The following is a 24,600-nucleotide window of genomic DNA, read 5'->3' on the forward strand; positions in this document are numbered from 1 at the left end:
TGATGCGTTTTTCACGTGCGTGATAGAAAACTGAAAGTTAACAAACAACATCTCTTAGCAACCATCAGTGAAAAACTCGTTTGCGGATGCGATGCGTTTTTAAAAAAAAAGCCCCATTCACTTCTATGGGGCCAGTGTTTTGCGTGATAATCGCAGAATATAGAACATGCTGCGATTTTCACACAATGTAGAACTGATGCGCGAAAAAAAACGGTCATGTACACAGACCCATTGAAATGAATGGGTCCGGATTCAGTGCGGGTGCTGTGCGATCACGTCACGCATCGCACCCGCGCGGAAAACTCGCTCGTGTGAAAGGGGCCTTAGCGTCTCTTTTTTAATAGAAAATAGCAAAAAATATTTGTACCGCGTCTGATTTAGACCAAGATGCCCCCTAGTTGCACAAACATAAATGGGCTCTCGGTCTATTCTGAAACTACAACTCCTATCATCCCATGACAGCTGTCAGTGAACGGCGGCTGATCTGAAAGGCGTCACTTTTTTATTTTCCACCTTGCAAATTGTTTTTCCACTTGCGCAAAACTTACAAAGGATAAAGTGAAGCACAATGTAAAGTGGACAGGAGAGCTGTCGACAGTCTCTGGCACACAGGGGGTTAAAGAAAGAATGCATTGCTGTCAAGGGTTGTGGTGACCAAAGGGTTAAACCGCAGGGTGTTCCGGGGTCACAGTCCTTGTAGTCCATCAGTAACATGAGCAAAGTTCAGAGCCTCAGATGATGAGATATAGGAGGCTGCTGACAATAACACGCACAGCGCCGCACAATGAATGGCGCAGGACCTGGGGCAGTGTGACACCGCGCAGGTGAGCGGAGCCGGGGACATATATACTGGACGGGGTCACTGCGTCTGCCGTGTGGGTGAGATATGTACTGGGGATTCTGTGAGCTTGCTATATACAGGGGACATCAATCATTGTGTACAGGTGACGTCTCTATATACAGGTGATGTCTCTATATACAGGTGATGTCTCTATATACAGGTGATAATCATTATGTACAGGTGATGTCTCTATATACAGGTGATAATCATTGTGTACAGGTGATGTCTCTATGTACAGGTGATGTCTCTATGTACAGGTGATAATCATTGTGTACAGGTGATGTCTCTATGTACAGGTGATGTCTCTATGTACAGGTGATGTCTCTATGTACAGGTGATAATCATTGTGTACAGGTGATGTCTCTATATACAGGTGATAATCATTGTGTACAGGTGATAATCATTATGTACAGGTGATGTCTCTATGCACAGGTGATGTCTCTATATACAGGTGATAATCATTATGTACAGGTGATGTCTCTATGTACAGGTGATGCCTCTATGTACAGGTGATAATCATTATGTACAGGTGATGTCTCTATGTACAGGTGATAATCATTGTGTACAGGTGATGTCTCTATGTACAGGTGATGTCTCTATATACAGGTGATAATCATTATGTACAGGTGATGTCTCTATATACAGGTGATAATCATTATGTACAGGTGATGTCTCTATATACAGGTGATAATCATTATGTACAGGTGATGTCTCTATATACAGGTGATAATCATTATGTACAGGTGATGTCTCTATGTACAGGTGATAATCATTATGTACAGGTGATGTCTCTATGTACAGGTGATAATCATTGTGTACAGGTGATGTCTCTATGTACAGGTGATGTCTCTATATACAGGTGATAATCATTATGTACAGGTGATGTCTCTATATACAGGTGATAATCATTATGTACAGGTGATGTCTCTATATACAGGTGATAATCATTGTGTACAGGTGATGTCTCTATGTACAGGTGATGTCTCTATGTACAGGTGATGTCTCTATGTACAGGTGATAATCATTGTGTACAGGTGATGTCTCTATGTACAGGTGATGTCTCTATGCACAGGTGATGTCTCTATGTACAGGTGATAATCATTATGTACAGGTGATGTCTCTATGTACAGGTGATAATCATTGTGTACAGGTGATGTCTCTATGTACAGGTGATGTCTCTATGCACAGGTGATGTCTCTATGTACAGGTAAAAATCATTATGTACAGGTGATGTCTCTATGTACAGGTGATGCCTCTATGTACAGGTGATAATCATTGTGTACAGGTGATGTCTCTATGTACAGGTGATGTCTCTATGTACAGGTGATGTCTCTATGTACAGGTGATAATCATTGTGTACAGGTGATGTCTCTATGTACAGGTGATGTCTCTATGCACAGGTGATGTCTCTATGCACAGGTAATAATAATTATGTACAGGTGATGCCTCTATGTACAGGTGATGTCTCTATGTACAGGTGATAATCATTGTGTACAGGTGATGTCTCTATGCACAGGTGATGTCTCTATGCACAGGTGATAATCATTATGTACAGGTGATGTCTCTATATACAGGTGATGTCTCTATGTACAGGTGATAATCATTATGTACAGGTGATGTCTCTATGTACAGGTGATGTCTCTATATACAGGTGATAATCATTGTGTACAGGTGATGTCTCTATATACAGGTAATAATAATTATGTACAGGTGATGCCTCTATGTACAGGTGATGTCTCTATATACAGGTGATAATCATTGTGTACAGGTGATGTCTCTATATACAGGTAATAATAATTATGTACAGGTGATGCCTCTATGTACAGGTGATGTCTCTATATACAGGTGATAATCATTGTGTACAGGTGATGTCTCTATATACAGGTAATAATAATTATGTACAGGTGATGCCTCTATGTACAGGTGATAATCATTGTGTACAGGTGATGTCTCTATGTACAGGTAATGTCTCTATGTACAGGTAATGTCTCTATGTACAGGTGATAATTATTGTGTACAGGTGATGCCTCTATGTACAGGTGATGTCTCTATATACAGGTGATAATCATTATGTACAGGTGATGTCTCTATATACAGGTAATAATAATTATGTACAGGTGATGCCTCTATGTACAGGTGATGTCTCTATATACAGGTGATAATCATTGTGTACAGGTGATGTCTCTATATACAGGTAATAATAATTATGCACAGGTGATGCCTCTATGTACAGGTGATAATCATTGTGTACAGGTGATGTCTCTATGTACAGGTAATGTCTCTATGTACAGGTGATGTCTCTATGTACAGGTGATGTCTCTATGTACAGGTGATAATCATTGTGCACAGGTGATGTCTCTATGTACAGGTGATGTCTCTATGTACAGGTGATGTCTATGTACAGGTGATAATCATTGTGTACAGGTGATGTCTCTATATTAGAAAAGCTATGCAGAAGGCTAGTCAAGCCTTTTCTGCTAGTGACCCAGTCCCAGTATGTTGAAAATTAAAAATCAAAGGAAAATATGGTAGGCACTCCTCTTACTGGTTTTGCATGTGACTCAATTCATTTATTTATTTATTCATAATTTAATAAATTAATTGAATCGCATGCAAAACCAGTAAGAGGAGTGCCTACCATATTTTCCTTTGATAATATACAGGTGATAATCACTGTGTACAGGTGCTGTCTCTATGTACAGGTGATGTCTCTATATATACAGGTGATAATCATTATGCACAGGTGATGTCTCTATATATACAGGTGATAATCATTATGTACAGGTGATGTCTCTATATATACAGGTGATAATCATTGTGTACAGGTGATGTCTCTATATACAGGTGATGTCTCTATATACAGGTGATAATCATTGTGTACGGGTGATGTCTCTATGTACAGGTGATGTCTCTATATACAGTTGATAATCATTGTGTACAGGTGATGTCTCTATATACAGGTGATGTCTCTATGTACAGATAATGTCTCTATGTACAGGTGATAATCATTATGTACAGGTGATGTCTCTATGTACAGGTGATAATCATTATGTACAGGTGATGTCTCTATATACAGGTGATGTCTCTATATACAGGTGATAATCATTGTCTACAGGTGATGTCTCTATGTACAGGTGATGTCTCTATATACAGGTGATAATCATTGTGTACAGGTGATGTCTCTATATACAGGTGATGTCTCTATGTACAGGTGATAATCATTATGCACAGGTGATGTCTCTATGTACAGGTGATGTCTCTATATACAGGTGATAATCATTATGTACAGGTGATGTCTCTATATACAGGTGATGTCTCTATATAAAGGTGATAATCATTGTGTACAGGTGATGTCTCTATGTACAGGTGATGTCTATATATACAGGTGATAATCATTGTGTACAGGTGATGTCTCTATATATAGGTCATAATCATTGTGTACAGGTGATATCTCTATATACAGGTGATGTCTCTATGTACAGATAATGTCTCTATGTACAGGTGATAATCATTATGTATAGGTGATGTCTCTATGTACAGGTGATAATCATTATGTATAGGTGATGTCTCTATGTACAGGTGATAATCATTGTGTACAGGTGATGTCTCTATGTACAGGTGATAATCATTGTGCACAGGTTATGTCTTTCTATACAGGTGATGTCTCTATATACAGGTGATAATCATTGTGTACAGGTGATGTCTCTATGTACAGGTGATGTCTCTATATATACAGGTGATAATCATTGTGCACAGGTGATGTCTCTATGTACAGTGGATAATCACTGTGTACAGGTGATGTCTCTATATACAGGTGATGTCTCTATATACAGGTGATAATCATTGTGTACAGGTGATGTCTCTATATACAGGTGATAATCATTGTGTGCGAGTGATGTCTCTATATATAGGTGATAATCACTGTGTACAGGTGATGTCTCTATATACAGGTGATGTCTCTATATATACAGGTGATAATCATTATGTACAGGTGATGCCTCTATATACAGGTGATGTCTCTATATACAGGTGATAATCATTGTGTACAGGTGATGTCTCTATGTACAGGTGATGTCTCTATATACAGGTGATAATCATTGTGTACAGGTGATGTCTCTATATACAGGTGATGTCTCTATGTACAGATAATGTCTCTATGTACAGGTGATAATCATTATGTACAGGTGATGTCTCTATATACAGGTGATGTCTCTATGTACAGGTGATAATCATTGTGCACAGGTGATGTCTCTATGTACAGGTAATGTCTCTATATACATGTGATAATCATTGTGTACAGGTGATGTCTCTATGTACAGGTGATGTCTCTATATACAGGTGATAATCATTGTGTACAGGTGATGTCTCTATATACAGGTGATGTCTCTATATACAGGTGATGTCTCTATGTACAGATAATGTCTCTATATACAGGTGATAATCATTGTGTACAGGTGATGTCTCTATGTACAGGTGATGTCTCTATATACAGGTGATAATCATTATGTACAGGTGATGTCTCTATATACAGGTGATGTCTCTATGTACAGGCGATAATCATTATGTACAGGTGATGTCTCTATATACAGGTGATGTCTCTATATACAGGTGATAATCATTGTGCACAGGTGATGTCTCTATGTACAGGTAATGTCTCTATATACAGGTGATAATCATTGTGTACAGGTGATGTCTCTATGTACAGGTGATGTCTCTATATACAGGTGATAATCATTGTGCACAGGTGATGTCTCTATGTACAGGTGATAATCATTGTGTACAGGTGATGTCTCTATATACAGGTGATGTCTCTATGTACAGGTGATGTCTCTATATACAGGTGATAATCATTGTGTACAGGTGATGTCTCTATATACAGGTGATGTCTCTATGTACAGGTGATAATCATTATGTACAGGTGATGTCTCTATGTACAGGTGATAATCATTATGTACAGGTGATGTCTCTATATACAGGTGATAATCATTGTGCACAGGTGATGTCTCTATGTACAGGTAATGTCTCTATGTACAGGTGATAATCATTGTGTACAGGTAATGTCTCTATGTACAGGTGATAATCATTGTGCACAGGTGATGTCTCTATGTACAGGTAATGTCTCTATATACATGTGATAATCATTGTGTACAGGTGATGTCTCTATGTACAGGTGATGTCTCTATATACAGGTGATAATCATTGTGTACAGGTGATGTCTCTATATACAGGTGATGTCTCTATATACAGGTGATGTCTCTATGTACAGATAATGTCTCTATATACAGGTGATAATCATTGTGTACAGGTGATGTCTCTATGTACAGGTGATGTCTCTATATACAGGTGATAATCATTATGTACAGGTGATGTCTCTATATACAGGTGATGTCTCTATGTACAGGCGATAATCATTATGTACAGGTGATGTCTCTATATACAGGTGATGTCTCTATATACAGGTGATAATCATTGTGCACAGGTGATGTCTCTATGTACAGGTAATGTCTCTATATACAGGTGATAATCATTGTGTACAGGTGATGTCTCTATGTACAGGTGATGTCTCTATATACAGGTGATAATCATTGTGCACAGGTGATGTCTCTATGTACAGGTAATGTCTCTATATACAGGTGATAATCATTGTGTACAGGTGATGTCTCTATATACAGGTGATGTCTCTATGTACAGGTGATGTCTCTATATACAGGTGATAATCATTGTGTACAGGTGATGTCTCTATATACAGGTGATGTCTCTATGTACAGGTGATAATCATTATGTACAGGTGATGTCTCTATATACAGGTGATAATCATTATGTACAGGTGATGTCTCTATATACAGGTGATAATCATTGTGCACAGGTGATGTCTCTATTTACAGGTAATGTCTCTATATACAGGTGATAATCATTGTGTACAGGTGATGTCTCTATATACAGGTGATGTCTCTATGTACAGGTGATGTCTCTATATACAGGTGATAATCATTGTGTACAGGTGATGTCTCTATATACAGGTGATGTCTCTATGTACAGGTGATAATCATTATGTACAGGTGATGTCTCTATATACAGGTGATAATCATTGTGTACAGGTGATGTCTCTATATACAGGTGATGTCTCTATGTACAGGTGATAATCATTATGTACAGGTAATGTCTCTATGTACAGGTGATAATCATTGTGTACAGGTGATGTCTCTGTGTACAGGTGATAATCATTATGTACAGGTGATGTCTCTATATACAGGTGATGTCTCTATATACAGGTGATAATCATTGTGCACAGGTGATGTCTCTATGTACAGGTAATATCTCTATACACAGGTGATAATCATTGTGTACAGGTGATGTCTCTATGTACAGGTAATGTCTCTATATACAGGTGACAATCATTGTGTACAGGTGATGTCTCTATATACATGTGATAGGGATTACTGTTTCTCTGCTGTCCATACATACATACTACAGACATAGAGCTGTGATGTCACAGCAGTACTTAGTCACCAATCAGTAATATCTACTCAGACCTGATGAAATGTGAAGTTGCATGTATTGCTGAGAAACATGCGCATCATTAGGGCTCATTTTCAAAATCGTTCAAATAATGATTAGAGATCACGAATTCTAGAATTCGCGAATTTATTGTGAATATTATGCGAAAAACAAATATTGTCTATGCCGCTCATCACTAGTGTGCATGAGCCCTTAGCCCACATGTATTAAGCCATAAGGGCTTGACGTATAATCTATGAAGAATATTAATTTGTAACAAAATGTAATTAAAATTGTGGGACAGTGAACTTAAATTCAAAAATATATTTCCCCATCCCTCTATTTGAATACCTGGGCAGTCAACTCCTCAGGCCCTATTTTAGTAAATAGGGCCTTAAGAAATAATTTATAAATATGTGAAATCTTCAATCTTTGCTCTAAGTTCCCTATCAAATAATTTAAAAAGGTAGAAGTATCTTTCTCTAACAGAGACTTATCCTTTAAACTAGAAAGTGCCGATCGCAACTGAAAATATCTAAACCACGACAAATTAGCCACCCTGTGTGCTAGATCCAGGAACGACAATATCCCTCTATTCTTCACCACCTGTGTAATATATAAAACATGAATTTTTTGGCCAAAAATGATCTCCAACTATTCCATCCAAAATATGAAAATGAAAGTTATACCAAAGAGGGGTGCATTGAAGCGATCCTCTTATCCCTAACCATGATCTAATGGTACCCCAAGTCTTGGATAATAACTTTTTGGCCTCTCCTGCTCCTGATCGATGAATTGGCCAGATTCTAGTAAAGTAAATATACTGTGATACCAGGATCCCCTCACTAAAGTTGTAAATAATGCACTTTTCTGCCATTCGCGATACAACCATAACTGGCCAGCAATAAAAGAACCCTTGAAGTAGGAAAGATTCAATCCCACCTGCTCCAATGGTTTATACAAATATCCCAGTTTTAGCCTTACTCGCTTTCTTCCCCACAAGTCATTGATAAATTTCTCCATAAGTTTAAAAAACGGATCCTCTCTCCATATAGGTGAATTCCTAAGAATATAAAGGAATTGAGGTAGAATCACCATCTTAGGCCTCTTGCACACGAACGTGTGGGCCCCGTGGCCGTGCTGAGTGAATAGGTCTGCGATGCGGGATGCACATGGCCGGTGCCCGTGTATTGCGGACCCGCCGTATGCGGGCCGCAATACGGCAACGCCCGACACACGTTAGTGGGCATGAGACCTAATTCCTATAAAAAGAATATGTAGTTAATGACGCTAGCTCTTTTAAGTTTTTCTTATTGATGCCACACCGTTTCCTCAAATTAGCATTATTACTAACAACAATTCCCCTCATAAAGGCCTTGAAGGTATCCCACACTACCTGAATTTTAGCTGAATTATAATTAATATCCCAAAAAGCTCAATCTCCTGTTTAATCTAAATGGGTGTCTCGCCATATTCCTATCATGGGCCATACAGAGCTCAAGGAACAAAGGCACATGGTCCGAGAGAGACCTTGTCTCATATTTCATCCGTTTTACATAAATCATATATTTTATATTCATTAAGGCAAGATCTATCCTAGACATAGATTTACCAGATTTACTTATACATGAGTATACTCTTCTCCCATGCCTTACATATTTCAAAACATCCTCAAAGCCGGCTTCCTGACAGTGGAGACCCTTGGACACGAATATGGCTGCCCCCCCCCCCCTCCCCATAGAAACCCTGTCTGTAGTCGGATTGATGACACAATTAAAATCCTCAATAACTAATGAAGGGCATTCAGGCCATTGATCCATAAAAGTTAGCAAGGAATTAAGTACATAAAGGGAGAACGGAGGTAGACTATAAACAAGGGCCAGGATACATCATTTTCCTGCAAGTTTACAGTAGAAGAAAACAAATCTCCCCTGCTCATCCACAGAGGATGCCTGGCAGACAAAAGCAATCGCTCTATGAATAAAGACTGTCGATCCTCTAGAATAACTGTTGACGGTAGAATGATACGTCTGCGCAGCCCATCCCCTGCCGATCCGCCGGGAGGTCTCCTCGGAGAGATGAGTTTCCACCAATCCCTGTTAGCTGTCTCCGCACAAGATCAAAGACCGCTTGTCTCTTTAATTTATCCCCCAAACCCTGAACATTCCAAGTAAGAATTCTAACTGACATTAAGCTTCAGCATTGCGACCACCATCGATCCTGGTCAAGTATCCAATGCCTTTGGCTGTGAAAGCTCATCAAGCATCATCAAGCTTCCTTCACCGAACTTGACAGTTCCTTCCATTTCTCGATCCGTTAGCCCCCTTTTCACTTGCTTTTTCCAGGCCCATCAGAGCCCAGTCTACTGACTTTTGTTTCATCACTCCAAATCAGCCGTTTCAAATCTTCTACTGTCCACTACTTTTTTACAAACTTGAGCCTACGCTTCTTATGACGATATTAAAGTCGAGGCTTCTTCACCTTTTTTGGGTCACCATTCCAGATTTGTGTAATGCGCGTCGCACGGTGCTTTCATAGACGTCTGTGATCTCACTATTATGAAGAATACGAACCACCTCCCCTGCCGGTGTTTGTTGCTCCAGAACTGATAGACCTTGTGATGAGCCGACTTGTTGACACTGATATTTTGCCTGGATGTCCACGTCTTGGATTTGGAATGGATGGTGGACTATATTTCATATTCTTCCAACTGTCATGGCGCTCACATGATGCACTTTAGCAATTTTCTTGACCGAGATACTGCTATCGATGAGCTGGATGATGCTGTTTCTCTTTTCTTGGCTTCTCCTGGATTCAGCAAAACAGTAACAATGCAGTTACATGACAAGAATCTGCAGAACTAATCATATGCTAAATTTCTGTAAGTCCACTTTATGTATGACATAGCCAAGATGATTGTCTATAAAATAATGGTAGTCTCACTTTTGAAGCTGTAGTGGATGGTGAGATATGTAGCCTGAAAATCAAAAGTTCAAAACATTGTTACCCTTTTGCTCGTTGGTGTATTTAATCCATGCTTTGTATTCTTCTGGACGTCTCCTCAGTTTTCGTCCAACATGATACTGCAAAAAGTCAAATCCGAGGCATCTGCCCTCATGGAAAGATCCATAACTGATAATCAATTCCCCATTCAATGATACCATACATATAGGCAACAGAGTTGGCCATGTGTGAAATCTATCAACCTTTCCATTGTTTCTTTCTAGATGGGTCTTGATTCTAGTCTCAGCATCTTGTAATATTTTCCTTGAACCCAATACATGTTTATGGTCAGTGGATAAATAATTGGTCAAAACTGAATGGAAGACCTACATATGGTAGCCCAAGTTGGGTTTGAAATGTCAGCTATAAAGCATTTGGTCATGAATGTATAACACATGGGGGAAAGGGGAAAGTCTTTAGGAATAATCATGCATGAGTTCATTATTTATAAGGTACATGACTGACTCACCTTCTTCATTGAGGACAACTGAACTGATGAGATGGTTTGTGCTTCTAGAGGCAGGTGACACAAAGATAAGATCCAGGATGGAGGACTCCACAAGAAAGCATATCCTGGCCATTAGCGTTTTCCAATGGGTGCTGACGTTTCTTCTGATGGGTGAGTGGAAGGAAAATTAATGTCTAAAACAGTAGATCTTACTTCCAGTGTAACGCCACAGTACATGTATAATGCACACAGTGATATTGGAGTACAGAGTTAATGCATACAGTGATGTCATAGTAAAGGGGTAATAAGCACAGTGATGTCACAGTACAGAGATAATAACCACAGAGTTAATGCACACAATGATGTCACAGCATTCCTCCACTGATGCTGTGTTGATTCCCATGATTGGTTGACTACTGGCTGTTATTAGAGATGAGCGAATCGAAGTTGACGAAGTGGAATTCGATCCAAATTTCAGGAAAAATTTTATTCGCACCGAATCCGAATTTCCTCATGCTTCGTGGTAACGAATCACATTTTTTCCTAAAATGGCTGCTGCACGTGTTTGGACATGCAGCAAGGAACTCTGGGAACAATGATGCTGCCACCTCCACACTGTCATTGGGCCACTCTGTGGTCTCCTCATGCTGCTTCCACCTCACCACTATGTCATAGGGCCACTCTGCGGGCTTCTCATGCTGTTCCCACCCTCCCCACTTCATGACTGGGCCACTATTTTGCCTTTCTGCCTGGCTGACATCCTCATTTATTTGACCCTTCTTCTGATCTGTCAGAAGGAAGGAAAAATGAGACGCACAATGGATCCTGTCTATGTAACAGCTGTAAGGCCTGCATGACATGGTCCCTCTTTTGCATCAGAATTGGCATTTAATAGAACAGGTTCTGTAGACATCCATGTGGAATCAGCTGACGACGGTGTAAAAGAAGTGCCCTTTTTCTTCACTCTAACTTTGACCTGTAACTTGAGTTATTTGGCCAGTTTTGGCCCTGTGACTGTCCAAATAAGTGAAGTGTGCAGTGATTTTAAGAGCAACACCTGTCATCTGCATGTGATACTGACTGATAGTATTGTTTAACTACCACAGCAGACTCCCTATGCGTGTTACTGCAAGGCACAGTGTTCTACACCACAATATAGGCTCTCTGCAGCCAGGAAATAGCTGTTTTTGAATGCAATTCGCCACAAATAAATTCGTATCGAACTGAATTTTTTAGGAAAATTCTGCGAACCGGCTGAATCTAATTTTTTGAGAAATTTGCTCATCTCCAGCTGTTATCTATATACTTTTAGGCTACTGAATTTTTTGTTTTGGTGTCTTCTCAGGGACATTTTTCACCATCGTTCTCCTGTACTTGTTGTTTACCTCCTTCTGGCTCATACCTGTGGTGTATTTCACTTGGATGCTATTGGATTGGGACACTCCAATGAAAGGTATTGGTATGCCGTCTAGATGTTATAAAGTTATAAAGTAACATAGTAACATAGTTTGTGAGGCTGAAAAAAAGACATCCGTGAATCCAGTTCAATGAAGAACCTTCTAGGAAAGAATCAAAAAGATGAATTGGATTGTCAACCATTATCCTCAACTAGAAATGTAGTAATAAGAATGAGTGGAAGGTCATGGTAAGGAACCTGGCTGACAGAGGGGATGAGATGCAGATCATAATAACAACTCCAGAACATTCTCAAACTACCTTACCAACTAACTAACTACAGTGTGAGAATGACCCTGGGTTTATATGGATTTCCATTCTCTGATTTGTTGAGTTGATTTGCATAAAACTACTTTGGGGGTAAAATAAGGGCACGCTAAGACAGTTGCTCTTGTACCCATGTCCAATGGTTCAATAGATACAATAATTTTTTAGGGCCACCACTAAAATCATGGGCAGGATTTACAGTGTAGCAACACATGCCATATGTAGGCGCTACGTGATCTATAACTTTTTTGCTAGACCAAGTGACACGCTTGCGTTCCTTGGGTTTGTCAGAGGAAATAATTCTGAGGTCCTACCCGCTATCTATACAGAACATGTACAAAGCCACTTGTAGGTTCACTAGGAACTATACCTTATGGCAAGAAATTGGCTCCAAAGTCACTACCAAATTTGTTTGTCCTCTGCTGCACCTTGTAGGCTTATTTTCTTGTGAGAGCCTTGGCCCACTGGAAGATCCTCTGGTACTTTGTTGGCCTGTCCAACCATGGTCATGTCCAGATTTGAGCTTAGAACAGACAACTTTGACAATTACGTTTACCTCTTTTATTTCACCTGGAAGTTATTGTCAATTTTAGGTCAGGAGATAAAAACATCACTCAATACATGGTGATTAAAATATAGTAACATAGTACATAAGGCTGAAAAAATACATTTGTCCATCCAGTTTGGCCTATTATCCTGAAAGTTGATCCAGAGGAAGGCAAAAATAAAAAATTCCTTCCCGACTCCAATCAGAATAACTCCCTGGATCAACGACCCCTCTCTAGTAGCTATAGCCTGTAATATTACTACACTCCAGAAATACATCCAGGCCCCTCTTGAATTCCTTTATTGTACTCACCATCACCACCTCCTCAGGCAGAGAGCTCCATAGTCTCACTGCTCTTACCGTAAAGAATCCTCTTCTATGTTTGTGTACAAACCTTCTTTCCTCCAGACGCAGAGGATGTCCCCTCGTCACAGTCACAGTCCTGGGGATAAATAGATGATGGGAGAGATCTCTGTACTGACACCTGATATATTTATACATAGTAATTAGATCTCCCCTCAGTCGTCTTTTTTCTAAAGTGAATAACCCTAATTTTGATCATTTTTCAGGGTACTGTAGTTGCCCCATTCCAGTTATTACTTTAGTTGCCCTCCTCTGGACCTTCTCCATCTCTGCTATGCCTGCCTTGTTTACAGGAGCCCAGAACTGTACACAGTACTCCATGTGTGGTCTGACTAGCGATTTGTAAAAAAAAAAATAATAAAAATAATAATCCAACAAATAAAAAAAATAAGGTCCTACAACAGTCAAGAAGTAAAATGAAAACCCGTCAGGTAACAGAAAAGACAGGGCAGTAAGATGGCTATGGTCAGAAGACAACATTGGCATATTCTGTATAAACATCTTGTTCTGGAAATTAGCATGAACCTCAGCTCATGCACCCCAATAACATCTCCTGAACTGAAGATATCTACAAATAGAAATCCACCATGGAAATCTGGTATCATGTACCGTATGTCTCTTTTTTACATGGTCTTTTCGACAGGTGGTCGTAGAGTAGAATGGATTAGAAGATGGACAGTCTGGAAACACTTCAGAGATTACTTCCCTATAAAGGTATTCTAGTATCATCTCAGTATTACTATCACCATTAGGTGCCACAATTTTGGGTTTTCCTCTTGGTGACCATATGGATGGTGTTTCTCCAGAATATCCTGTCTTATTTTTGGGACTTCAGACTCATGATGCAGTGATTGTTTCCATCCATCTCATTGATGATCATCCTTTTTCCTCCATTACTTTTAGCCCATAACTATCTTTTCCAATGAGTTGGGTTGTCTCCTTATATACAGTCAGGTCCATAAATATTGGGACATTGACACAATTCTAACATTTTCGGCTCTATACACCATCACCACAATGGATTTGAAATGAAACGAACAAGATGTGCTTTAACTGCAGACCGTCAGCTTTAATTTGAGGGTATCTACATCGGGGTTATCTACATCCAAATCAGGTGATCGGTGAAGGAATTACAAAAGTTTGCATATGGAACCAAAGGTAATGGGACAATTGGCTTCTCAGCTGTTCCATGGCCAGGTGTGTGTTATTCCCTCATTATCCCAATTACAATGAGCAGATAAAAGGTCCAGAGTTCATTTGAAGTGTGCTATTTGCATTTGGAATCTGTTGCTGTCAACTCTCAAGATAAGATCCAAAGAGCTGTCACTATGAGTGAAGCAAGCCATCATTAGGCTAAAAAAAAAAAAAAAAAATCGGAGAGATAGCAAAAACATTAGGCGTTGGCCAAAACAACTGTTTTCACCAGAGTGAATACAGAGGGTTCACCACAAGATGTAAACCATTGGTGAGCCTCAAAAACAGGAAGGCCAGATTAGAGTTTGCCAAACGACATCTAAAAAAGCCTTCACAGTTCTGGAACAACATCCTATGGACAGATGAGACCAAGATCAACTTGTACCAGAGTGATGGGAAGAGAAGAGTATGGAGAAGGAAAAGAACTGCTCATGATCCTAAGCATACCACCTCATCAGTGAAGCATGGTAGTGTCATGGCGTGGGCATGTATGGCTGCCAATGGAACTGGTTCTCTTGTATTTATTGATGATGTGACTGCTGACAAAAGCAGCAGGATGAATTCTGAAGTGTTTCGGGCAATATTATCTGCTCATATTCAACCAAATACTTCAGAACTCATTGGATGGTGCTTCACAGTGCAGATGGACAATGAACCAAATCATACTGCAAAAGCAACCAAAGAGTTTTTTAAGGGAAAGAAGTGGAATGTTATGCAATGGCCAAGTCAATCCCTGGACCTGAATCCGATTGAGCATGCATTTCACTTGCTGAAGACAAAACTGAAAGGAAAATGCCCCAAGAACAAGCAGGAACTGAAGACAGTAGAGGCCTGGCAGAGCATCACCAGGGATGAAACCCAGCGTCTGGTGATGTCTATGCGTTCCAGACTTCAGGCTGTAATTGACTGCAAAGGATTTGCAACCAAGTATCAAAAAGTGAAAATTTGATTTATGTTTATTCTGTCCCATTACTTTTGGTCCCTTAACAAGTGGGAGGCACATATGCAAACTGTTGTAATTCCTGCACCGTTCACCTGATCTGGATGTAAATCCCCTCAAATTACAGCTGACAGTCTGCAGGTAAAGCACATCTTGTTCGTTTAATTTCAAATCCATTGTGGTGGTGTATAGAGCCAAAATTTTTAGAATTGTGTCGATGTCCCAATATTTATGGACCTAACTGTAGCTATATAAAGATAAAGCTTTATTTTGGGCATATGTGCTTCAAATTACTTTAATGACTTTGATCATCTTTATGTCCACATTATCTTGGTTTAAACCTCCCTATTTCCTGATCTCATATGCAAAGAGGTATCTCCCAAGGAAGAGAACCTCTTGTATGTGGCTCCCTATGAGTCAAAATCCAACTTTCTAAAAAGCCTTAAGATTTGATAAAGGAATATACTCTAGCCAAGCCAGATATACATCCATTGACCCATTCAATGCATCGCACCCAGCCAGAATCCTACTCTGTACTGATGAGAGGTAAGCATCCGGAAACAACTGTCTACATATAGATATCTGGCCTATGAAATCGCAAGGATCGTTGGAAAGTCGGATCTTGGCTCATAGGGAGCCACTTCCAAGAGGTGGCACTAGTGAGATGGTTCTCTTCCTTGGGAGATACCTTTTTGCATATTCATTTGCCATGGAGCATTTCCAATAAGTATCCATACAGATCTGGTCCATATAGGACCCCGCTTATTGCCTGAACTCAAAACGTTTTTGTTTGTAAAGGGCAAGGACAACCCATGTTCAGATCTTAAGAATAGGTGTTGCCGAAGCGAGGAGACAAACATTTCCCTGCATGACCCGTGTAGAGATAATATAGGATTACAGCAATTTGAATGAAGGGATGATCAAGTAAAACATGGTCATGCTGAAGCCTCCAGAGCAGGAGCTACTCTCTTTAGCAGCTCTTCCCCATCCAGGTGTTCAGATGAGAGATTCAGCACCCTGCCTATTGCCTGAAATCAAAACGTTTTTGTTTGTAAAGGGCAAAGAAAACCCATGTTTTTAAGATTAGGGGTTGTCGATGCAGGAGATAAACATTTCCCTGCAATTACCCATGTAGAGATAATATTGGATTACACCTATTCGAATGAAGGGACGACTATATAATACATGGTCATGTTGAGTCCTCCAGAGCAGGAGATTTTCTCTTTAGCAGCTCTTTCACCACAGAGGGGTTCAGATCAGAGATTCAGCACCCTGCTTATTGCCTGAACTAAAAACGTTCTCGATGGTTTCGGTCAAGGACAACACTTGTTCAGATCTTCAGATTAGATGTTGCTGATACGTGTTGACAAACATTTCCCTGCAATGACCCCTGTAGAGATAATATAGTATTACACCTTTTCGAATGAAGATACAGCCTTATAATACATGGTCATGTTGAGTCCTCCAGAGCAGGAGCTGCTCGCTTTAGGGGTTCAGATCAGGGAACAACCTCTATGTGGTCCATATACTGTATCTTATTAGCCCATATATAAAAGGGTTGTCATGAAGGGGCTATCCCTCAAACATTGCTATTAATATACAAGACTAAGAAATTGATTGACCTCCTACATCATAGATATTAGATGACTGAAGCCAGGTCCAATCCATTTAGGCATGATTAGGTCAATGTAGGCTTTCCTTCACCTGGTGGAAAGATTATGTTTGCTGCCCAAGACCTGTATCTAAATCGCTTAACCAAGGTGACGTAGCTTATTGAGGCACATGCTACATTAGCCCCACCAGACCCTATATCCTTATAAAACTTTGTATTTTTCTTTCTTGAACCCCTACAGCTCGTTCAGTCCGCTGCTCTCAGCCCCGACAGAAATTATGTGCTCGGTTGCCATCCCCATGGAATCTTTGCAACTTCGTCTTTCTGTAATTTTGGCACTGAGGCCACTGGTTTCTCTCAAATGTTCCCAGGGGTCCGCCCATGGCTGGCAATACTTGCAGGGCTCTTCAGGCTGCCTGTATACCGTGACTACTGCATGTCGGCAGGTGAGGAGACTGTAAGTGACAACCATGCTTCTTAGAACTTGCACCAGATCGAACAGTATTGATGTTTTAGGCCTTAGTCAAGTAATTAGCAGCATAACAAAATGGAGCTGAAGGTTGTAGACCTTGGTCTATTCTTATTTTTTAATAAAATAGTTGGAATATAGCCAAATTATACTGTGAAGTACCACCAGGTGGCGATGCAGAGCAGTGTATGGTGTAATTTGTGCATTATTCTAGGCAGGAATCATATGTGCCATAGTATTATTATTATACACATTATATGTAATATACAGTCTATGGAATGTAGAGTATACTCTTCCAAATGCCATCATCCTCACCATCAGTTCTCTGCCCTCCTACCCAGGACTTACCCCTGTGAATAAAGAAAGCCTGAAATACCTCCTGACCTGCTGCGGCACTGGCAATGCGGTCTGCATTGTGGTAGGAGGAGCGGCAGAGTCCTTGGAGAGCAATCCAGGGGAGCATGCAGTAACTCTGAGCAACAGGAAGGGCTTTATAAGACTTGCTTTAGAAAACGGGTAAGTAATGAAGGCAAAGCAGCCGGTAGACTATTTAAGGGTAAGTCTGCTTGTCCATATTTCTGCATACAGGTCCAGTGTCAGCACAAGGGACATTCTGCTGCAATGCATTGACAGCTCAGGGTTCGTGCCTGTTCTGCTGCAGCTCTCTCCCTATCACAGCTCTGGAGGCGTGTCTTTTCTGCTTCAGCTCTCTCCCTATCACAGCTCTGGAGGCGTGTCTTTTCTGCTGCAGCTCTCTCCCTATCACAGCTCTGGAGGCGTGTCTTTTCTGCAGCAGCTTTCCTTCTATCACAGCTCTGGAGGCGTGTCTTTTCTGCTACAGCTTTCCTCCTATCACAGCTCTGGAGGCGTGTCTTTTCTGCTGAAGCTTTCCTCCTATCACAGCTCTGGAGGCATGTCTTTTATGCTGCAGCTTTCCTCCTATCACAGCTCTGGAGGCGTGTCTTTTATGCTGCAGCTTTCCTTATATCACAGCTCTGGAGGCGTGTCTTTTCTGCTGCAGTTCTCTCCCTATCACAGCTCAGGATGTGTGTCCTTTCTGCTCCAGCTCTTAACCTATCACAGCTCATGGGTGAGTCCGTTCTGCAGAAGTTCTCTCCTGATCACAGCTCAGGGAGTGTGTCCTTTTGGCTACAGCTCTCTCCCAATTATAGTGCAGGTGGTGTGTACTTTATGCTACAGATGTCTGCCAGTGTCCATCACAGCTCAGGGGGTGTGTCCTATCTGCTGCAGCTCTCTCTTTATCTCAACTCAGAATGTGTGTCCTTTCTGTTCCAACTGTCTCCCTATCACAGCTCATGGGGTGAGTCCTTTCTGCGAAGGCTCTCTCCCGAACACAGTTCAGTTGGTGTGTCCTTTATGCTGCTTATCTCTGCAGTGCTCTTCCTATCACAGCTCAGGGAGTGTGTCCTTTCTCTGTTTCTGTAACTGTCACAGCTTCTAACAGAGGATATGGCTGGTGGCAGTCGAAGGATGACACTGGGCATTTGCGACCACCTCAGCAAGGTGGACAGAGAAGTAATTAAAAGAACAAACAGCAGGTGGCACTATACACATGTTATTTAATAACTTAGTGACTATACAAAATTTTTACTGACATACAATAACAAAAGTGTTATGATTCTGGTGCTATTTTGAAAAATGTAGAATATTTTTTAGGGAACAAATCCTTAAATGAGAAATCCACACATTAAATTGTTCCTCCTCACTTCATATTTATGGTGATAATGCCCTCCTGATTTGTATATCACATAAAGATGATATTAGCAGGAAGTGGGTGGGGCTTTCCCATGAAATAGAAGTGGTCAATGTAACAGGGAGGGGTTTAATAAAATTGTAGGCGGAGTCAGAAATGCCTTCCCTAGTCCACACGGTAATTGATATTTTTGATTTCAGAGCGGACCTAATTCCGGTGTATTCCTTTGGTGAGAACGATATCTACGAGCAGGTGCATTTTCCCCCAAATTCAAAGCGCAGGAAACTTCAGCTTCTTTTCCAGAAATATATTGGTTTTGCCCCCTGTCTTTTTAAAGGCACACCAGTGTTTGGGGAGGGCAGCTGGGGCTTCAATCCGTTCCCTCGACCACTCACCACCGTGGGTAAGTAATAGCTGATGATTAGAAAACATAAACAATAAAAATGAAGGTGCTTTCAGCAGCTGCCTGGCACCAACACTAGCCACTTATAATGTCTTGGTGCCCCCATATTCGCAACTCAAATACATTTCTATCTCCCTCATTTGCTTACAATGGAGAGCACATCCATAGACACTTTTGTGCGAGGACACCTGTCACCGCCAGATCTCTGAGAAGTTCTGACAGACGTTCTTCAGTACCTCCTGCATGATGTTCTTTTGTTTTGGTTTCGCTTTGACATCTCTTCTCCCTCTCCCAGCTGTCATCTATTAGCAGTGATTGCCTCCCTTTATATCCCCTCCCATACTGCCTCACTTTGCGGTTTATACTACTTCCTGGATTGTGCTCACTGCTAGAAGTTTGCTACTGCTGCTTCCTCAGATAAGTCTATCCCTTAATTTGCGTTTTCTTGTTGGCTTGATTCTAGGTGACTCTGACTCCCTCCGTATTAAGTGCAGGGAGCCGGTGGTCGTGTCCACTCACTATTATAGGGTTTTCAAGTGTCACTCAGTCTAGGTACGTGGACATGCAACTTTCTATCACAGAGATCTTTGCATGGGTTGAGCAGTCAGGGAGAGCTCTAGGGCTTTAATAGGGCTCACCCTTTTATTCCTTAGTTTGGGATCAAGTCAGTCGGATCTTTATTTGTTACTTCTTGTTTTCTGCAACATCATCCGTGACGACACCGCCACTGTCTCCAGTAACGTGCCCAAGAAAAACACTGCCACCGTCTCCAGTAATGTGCCCAAGAAAAACACTGCCACCGTCTCCAGTAATGTGCCCAAGAAAAACACTGCCACCGTCTCCAGTAATGTGCCCAAGAAAAACACTGCCACCGTCTCCAGTAATGTGCCCGAGAAAAACACTGCCACCGTCTCCAGTAATGTGCCAGAAAAAAACACTGCCACCGTCTCCAGTAATGTGCCCAAGAAAAACACCGCCACCGTCTCCAGTAATGTGCCTGAGAAAAACACTGCCACCGTCTCAAGTAATGTGCCAGAAAAAAACACCGCCACCGTCTCCAGTAATGTGCCTCAGAAAAACACTGCCACCGTCTCCAGTAATGTGCCCAAGAAAAACACTGCCACCGTCTCTAGTAATGTGCCAGAAAAAAACACCGCCACCGTCTCCAGTAATGTGCCCAAGAAAAACACTGCCACCGTCTCCAGTAATGTGCCAGAAAAAAACACTGCCACCGTCTCCAGTAATGTGCCAGAAAAAAACACTGCCACCGTCTCCAGTAATGTGCCAGAAAAAAAACACTGCCACCGTCTCCAGTAATGTGCCCAAGAAAAACACCGCCACCGTCTCCAGTAATGTGCCTGAGAAAAACACTGCCACCGTCTCAAGTAATGTGCCAGAAAAAAACACAGCCACCGTCTCCAGTAATGTGCCTCAGAAAAACACTGCCACCGTCTCCAGTAATGTGCCCAAGAAAAACACTGCCACCGTCTCTAGTAATGTGCCTGAGAAAAACACTGCCACCGTCTCCAGTAATGTGCCAGAAAAAAACACAGCCACCGTCTCCAGTAATGTGCCCAAGAAAAACACCGCCACCGTCTCCAGTAATGTGCCCAAGAAAAACACTGCCACCGTCTCTAGTAATGTGCCTGAGAAAACACTGCCACCGTCTCCAGTAATGTGCCCAAGAAAAACACTGCCACAGTCTCCAGTAATGTGCCCTAGAAAAACACCGCCACCGTCTCTACTAATGTGCCAGAGAAAAACACAGCCACCGTCTCCAGTAATGTGCCTGAGAAAAACACTGCCACCGTCTCCAGTAATGTGCCCAAGAAAAACACTGCCACAGTCTCCAGTAATGTGCCCTAGAAAAACACCGCCACCGTCTCTACTAATGTGCCTGAGAAAAACACTGTCACCGTCTCCAGTAATGTGCCCAAGAAAAACACTGCCAGCGCCTCTAGTAATGTGCCTGAGAAAAACACAGCCACCGTCTCCAGTAATGTGCCCTCGAAAAACTGCCACCGTCTCCAGTAAGGTGCCCTAGAAAAACACTGCCACCGTCTCCAGTAATGTGCCCAAGAAAAACACTGCCAGCGCCTCTAGTAATGTGCCTGAGAAAAACACTGCCACCGTCTCCAGTAATGTGCCCAAGAAAAATACCGCCACCATCTCCAGTAATGTGCCCAAGAAAAACACTGCCACCGTCTCCAGTAATGTGCTCTAGAAAAACACTGCCAGCGCCTCTAGTAATGTGCCCAAGAAAAACACTGCCACCGTCTCCAGTAATGTGCTCTAGAAAAACACTGCCACCGTCTCCAGTAATGTGCTCTAGAAAAACACCGCCACCATCTCCAGTAATGTGCCTGAGAAAAACACTGCCACTGTCTCCAGTAATGTGCCCTAGAAAAACTGCCACCGTCTCCAGTAAGGTGCCCTAGAAAAACACTGCCACCATCTCCAGTAATGTGCCCTAGAAAAACACCGCCACCATCTCCAGTAAGGTGCCCTAGAAAAACACTGCCAGCGCCTCTAGTAATGTGCTGCATATTAACCCTTCGCCTTTCTTTGTGGGTGTGTGATTAAAAGTTGACCTTGGTAGCCTGGTGTGATGACTTGCACTGTATCAAGATAAACCAGTATGTAGACAAAAGGATCCGCACCACGAAGCAGGATGGGTGAGATGCTCTGCAGAAATACATTATGATTTGGTGGGATAGTCTGCATCGTGTCTATATGTCTTATTGTGTCTGGGTCTTATGTCAGGGTGAGACATGCGGGGACATGGTTGAGATAATCTGCAGTATGCCATGAATGACTGCTGTATATTAGGTCAGGGCAAGCTAGGGAAGCACGACTGAGATAATCTGTGCCATGCTAGGCCGAGGTGGTGTACCTTTTTTGGGCTGAGATGATCTGCGGAATGCCAGTTTGAGCTGGTGTACGTTATGGGTGAGATCATCTGTGGCTTGCCAGGCTGAGCTGAGGTATATTAAGCTGGGTGAGATGATCTGCGGCCTGCTCAACTGATGTACCCCAGCTCAGCCTGCAGATCATCTCACCCAGTGGTACTCCAGCTCAGTCTGCAAATTTTCTCACCCAGCGTGATGTACCCCAGCTCAGCCTGCAGATCATCTCACCAGGGGTGGATTAAGTGCATGATAGGCCCGGGGCTGTCTACCCAATTTGGGCCCCCCCCCCCCTCCATTTTATTTATTTATTTTTTGTATGAAGAGGCTGCGGTGCTTCATGGGCGTCACAGTCTCTTCTTAGGCCATATGACATCTTCAGACTAAAAAAATATCCCAAATTGGGTCCTAAATGGAAAAATTTGGTCGCCAAATTTAAAATACATACAAATGTAATAAAAAAGACATGGAGGAGAATACAGCACCACATACCTGTTACATCTCCTGTCATGTAGATCTTCTCTTTTCTCTTCTCCTCCATTTGACCCAGACCACCATGGCAAATTCTTTCAGCCGCATCTCGTCTCTACAGTTTGTAACACAGACACGTTAGATTTCTAAATTTTCTCATCAACCTCCTCATCCTGGTGTCCCCACAGTGTCATCCTGCTGCCACCCCCAATACTGTGCCCGTTGTGCCCCCCAATGCCCCAGGTACTATACTGCTGAAAAAATAGTGATAGATATAATTGGGGTAATTTATCAAACTGGTGTAAAGTAGAACTGGATTTCCAAAAGAGCTGTCAAATATGAAAGGTGGAATCTGATTGGTTGCTATGGGCAACTAAGCCAGTTCTACTTTACACCAGTTTGATAAATTACCCCAAATGTTCCTATAGTGTCTACAGCAGCTATAATGTCCCCTAGAGACCCCCAGTAATAATAACACCCTATATTGTGCTCCAGGCAATAATCCCTGTATAGTGTCCCCAGAAATAATAGAATTGCCCCTACAGTGCCTCCCCAATAGCAACACCCCCACATAGTAATTTCCTCCACACTGCCCCCACATAGTAATCCCCCCATAGTAATTTGCCCCCACACAGTAATGTCCCCCAAACAGCCCCATATAGTAGATTACCCCCACACAGTAATTTGCCCCACACTGCCCACACATAGTAATTTCCACCACACTGCCCCCACATAGTAATTTACCCCCACATAGCAATTTCCCCACACTGTTCCCACATAGCAATTTCCCCACACAATAGTTTTCCCCCACATAGTAATTTGCCCCCACATAGCAGTTTTCCCACATAGCAATTACCCCACACTGTCCCCACACTGCCCCCACATAGAAATTACCCCACACTGTCCCCACATAGCAATTTCCCCCCCACTGCCCCCACACAATAGTTTCCCTCACACTGCCCCCTGTTAGTTATTTGCCCCCACACTGCCCCATATAGTAATTTGTCCCCACATAGCAATTACCCCACACTGTCCCCACATAGAAATTACCCCCACACAATAGTTTCCCCCACAGTGCCCCATATAGAAATTTGCCCCCACATAGTAGTCCCTCCCATAATAATTTGCCCCCACACTGCCCCCACATAGCAATTTGCCCCCACATAGCAATTTGCCCCCACACTGCCCCATCTAGTAATTTGCCCCCACATAGTAGTCCCTCTCATAATAATTTGCCCCCACACTGCCCCCACATAGCAATTTGCCCCCACACTGCACCATCTAGTAATTTGCCCCCACATAGTAGTCCCTCTCATAATAATTTGCCCCCACATAGTAATTTGACCCAAAAAGTATTCCCTCTCATAATAATTTGCCCCCACACAATAGTTTTCCCCACACTGCCCCCACAAAGTAATTTGCCCCCACATAGTAATTTGCCCCCACATAGAAATTTTCCCACATAGCAA

General features: G+C 41.9%; 1 protein-coding gene across 2 annotated transcripts in view; it reads left to right on the forward strand.

Annotated features, from left to right (window-relative positions):
• Positions 1 to 756: 756 nt before the first annotated feature.
• The window catches only part of LOC122929349 (diacylglycerol O-acyltransferase 2-like), a 31,529-nt gene continuing 7,685 nt past the window's right edge, over positions 757 to 24,600 (forward strand). The window contains exons 1-7 of one of the 2 annotated variants that reach the window (XM_044282890.1): positions 757 to 824; positions 10,860 to 10,961; positions 12,136 to 12,243; positions 14,066 to 14,136; positions 17,410 to 17,614; positions 17,979 to 18,153; positions 19,552 to 19,754. In XM_044282890.1, the coding sequence (XP_044138825.1) occupies positions 10,889 to 10,961; positions 12,136 to 12,243; positions 14,066 to 14,136; positions 17,410 to 17,614; positions 17,979 to 18,153; positions 19,552 to 19,754 (835 nt within the window). In that variant the 5' untranslated portion in view covers positions 757 to 824; positions 10,860 to 10,888. Of the gene's footprint in view, positions 825 to 10,794; positions 10,962 to 12,135; positions 12,244 to 14,065; positions 14,137 to 17,409; positions 17,615 to 17,978; positions 18,154 to 19,551; positions 19,755 to 24,600 lie in introns of both variants that reach the window. The other variant, XM_044282889.1, reaches the window with a different exon arrangement.

Source organism: Bufo gargarizans, chromosome 2 (genome assembly GCF_014858855.1).
Source record: "Bufo gargarizans isolate SCDJY-AF-19 chromosome 2, ASM1485885v1, whole genome shotgun sequence".
Lineage (NCBI taxonomy): Eukaryota > Metazoa > Chordata > Amphibia > Anura > Bufonidae > Bufo > Bufo gargarizans.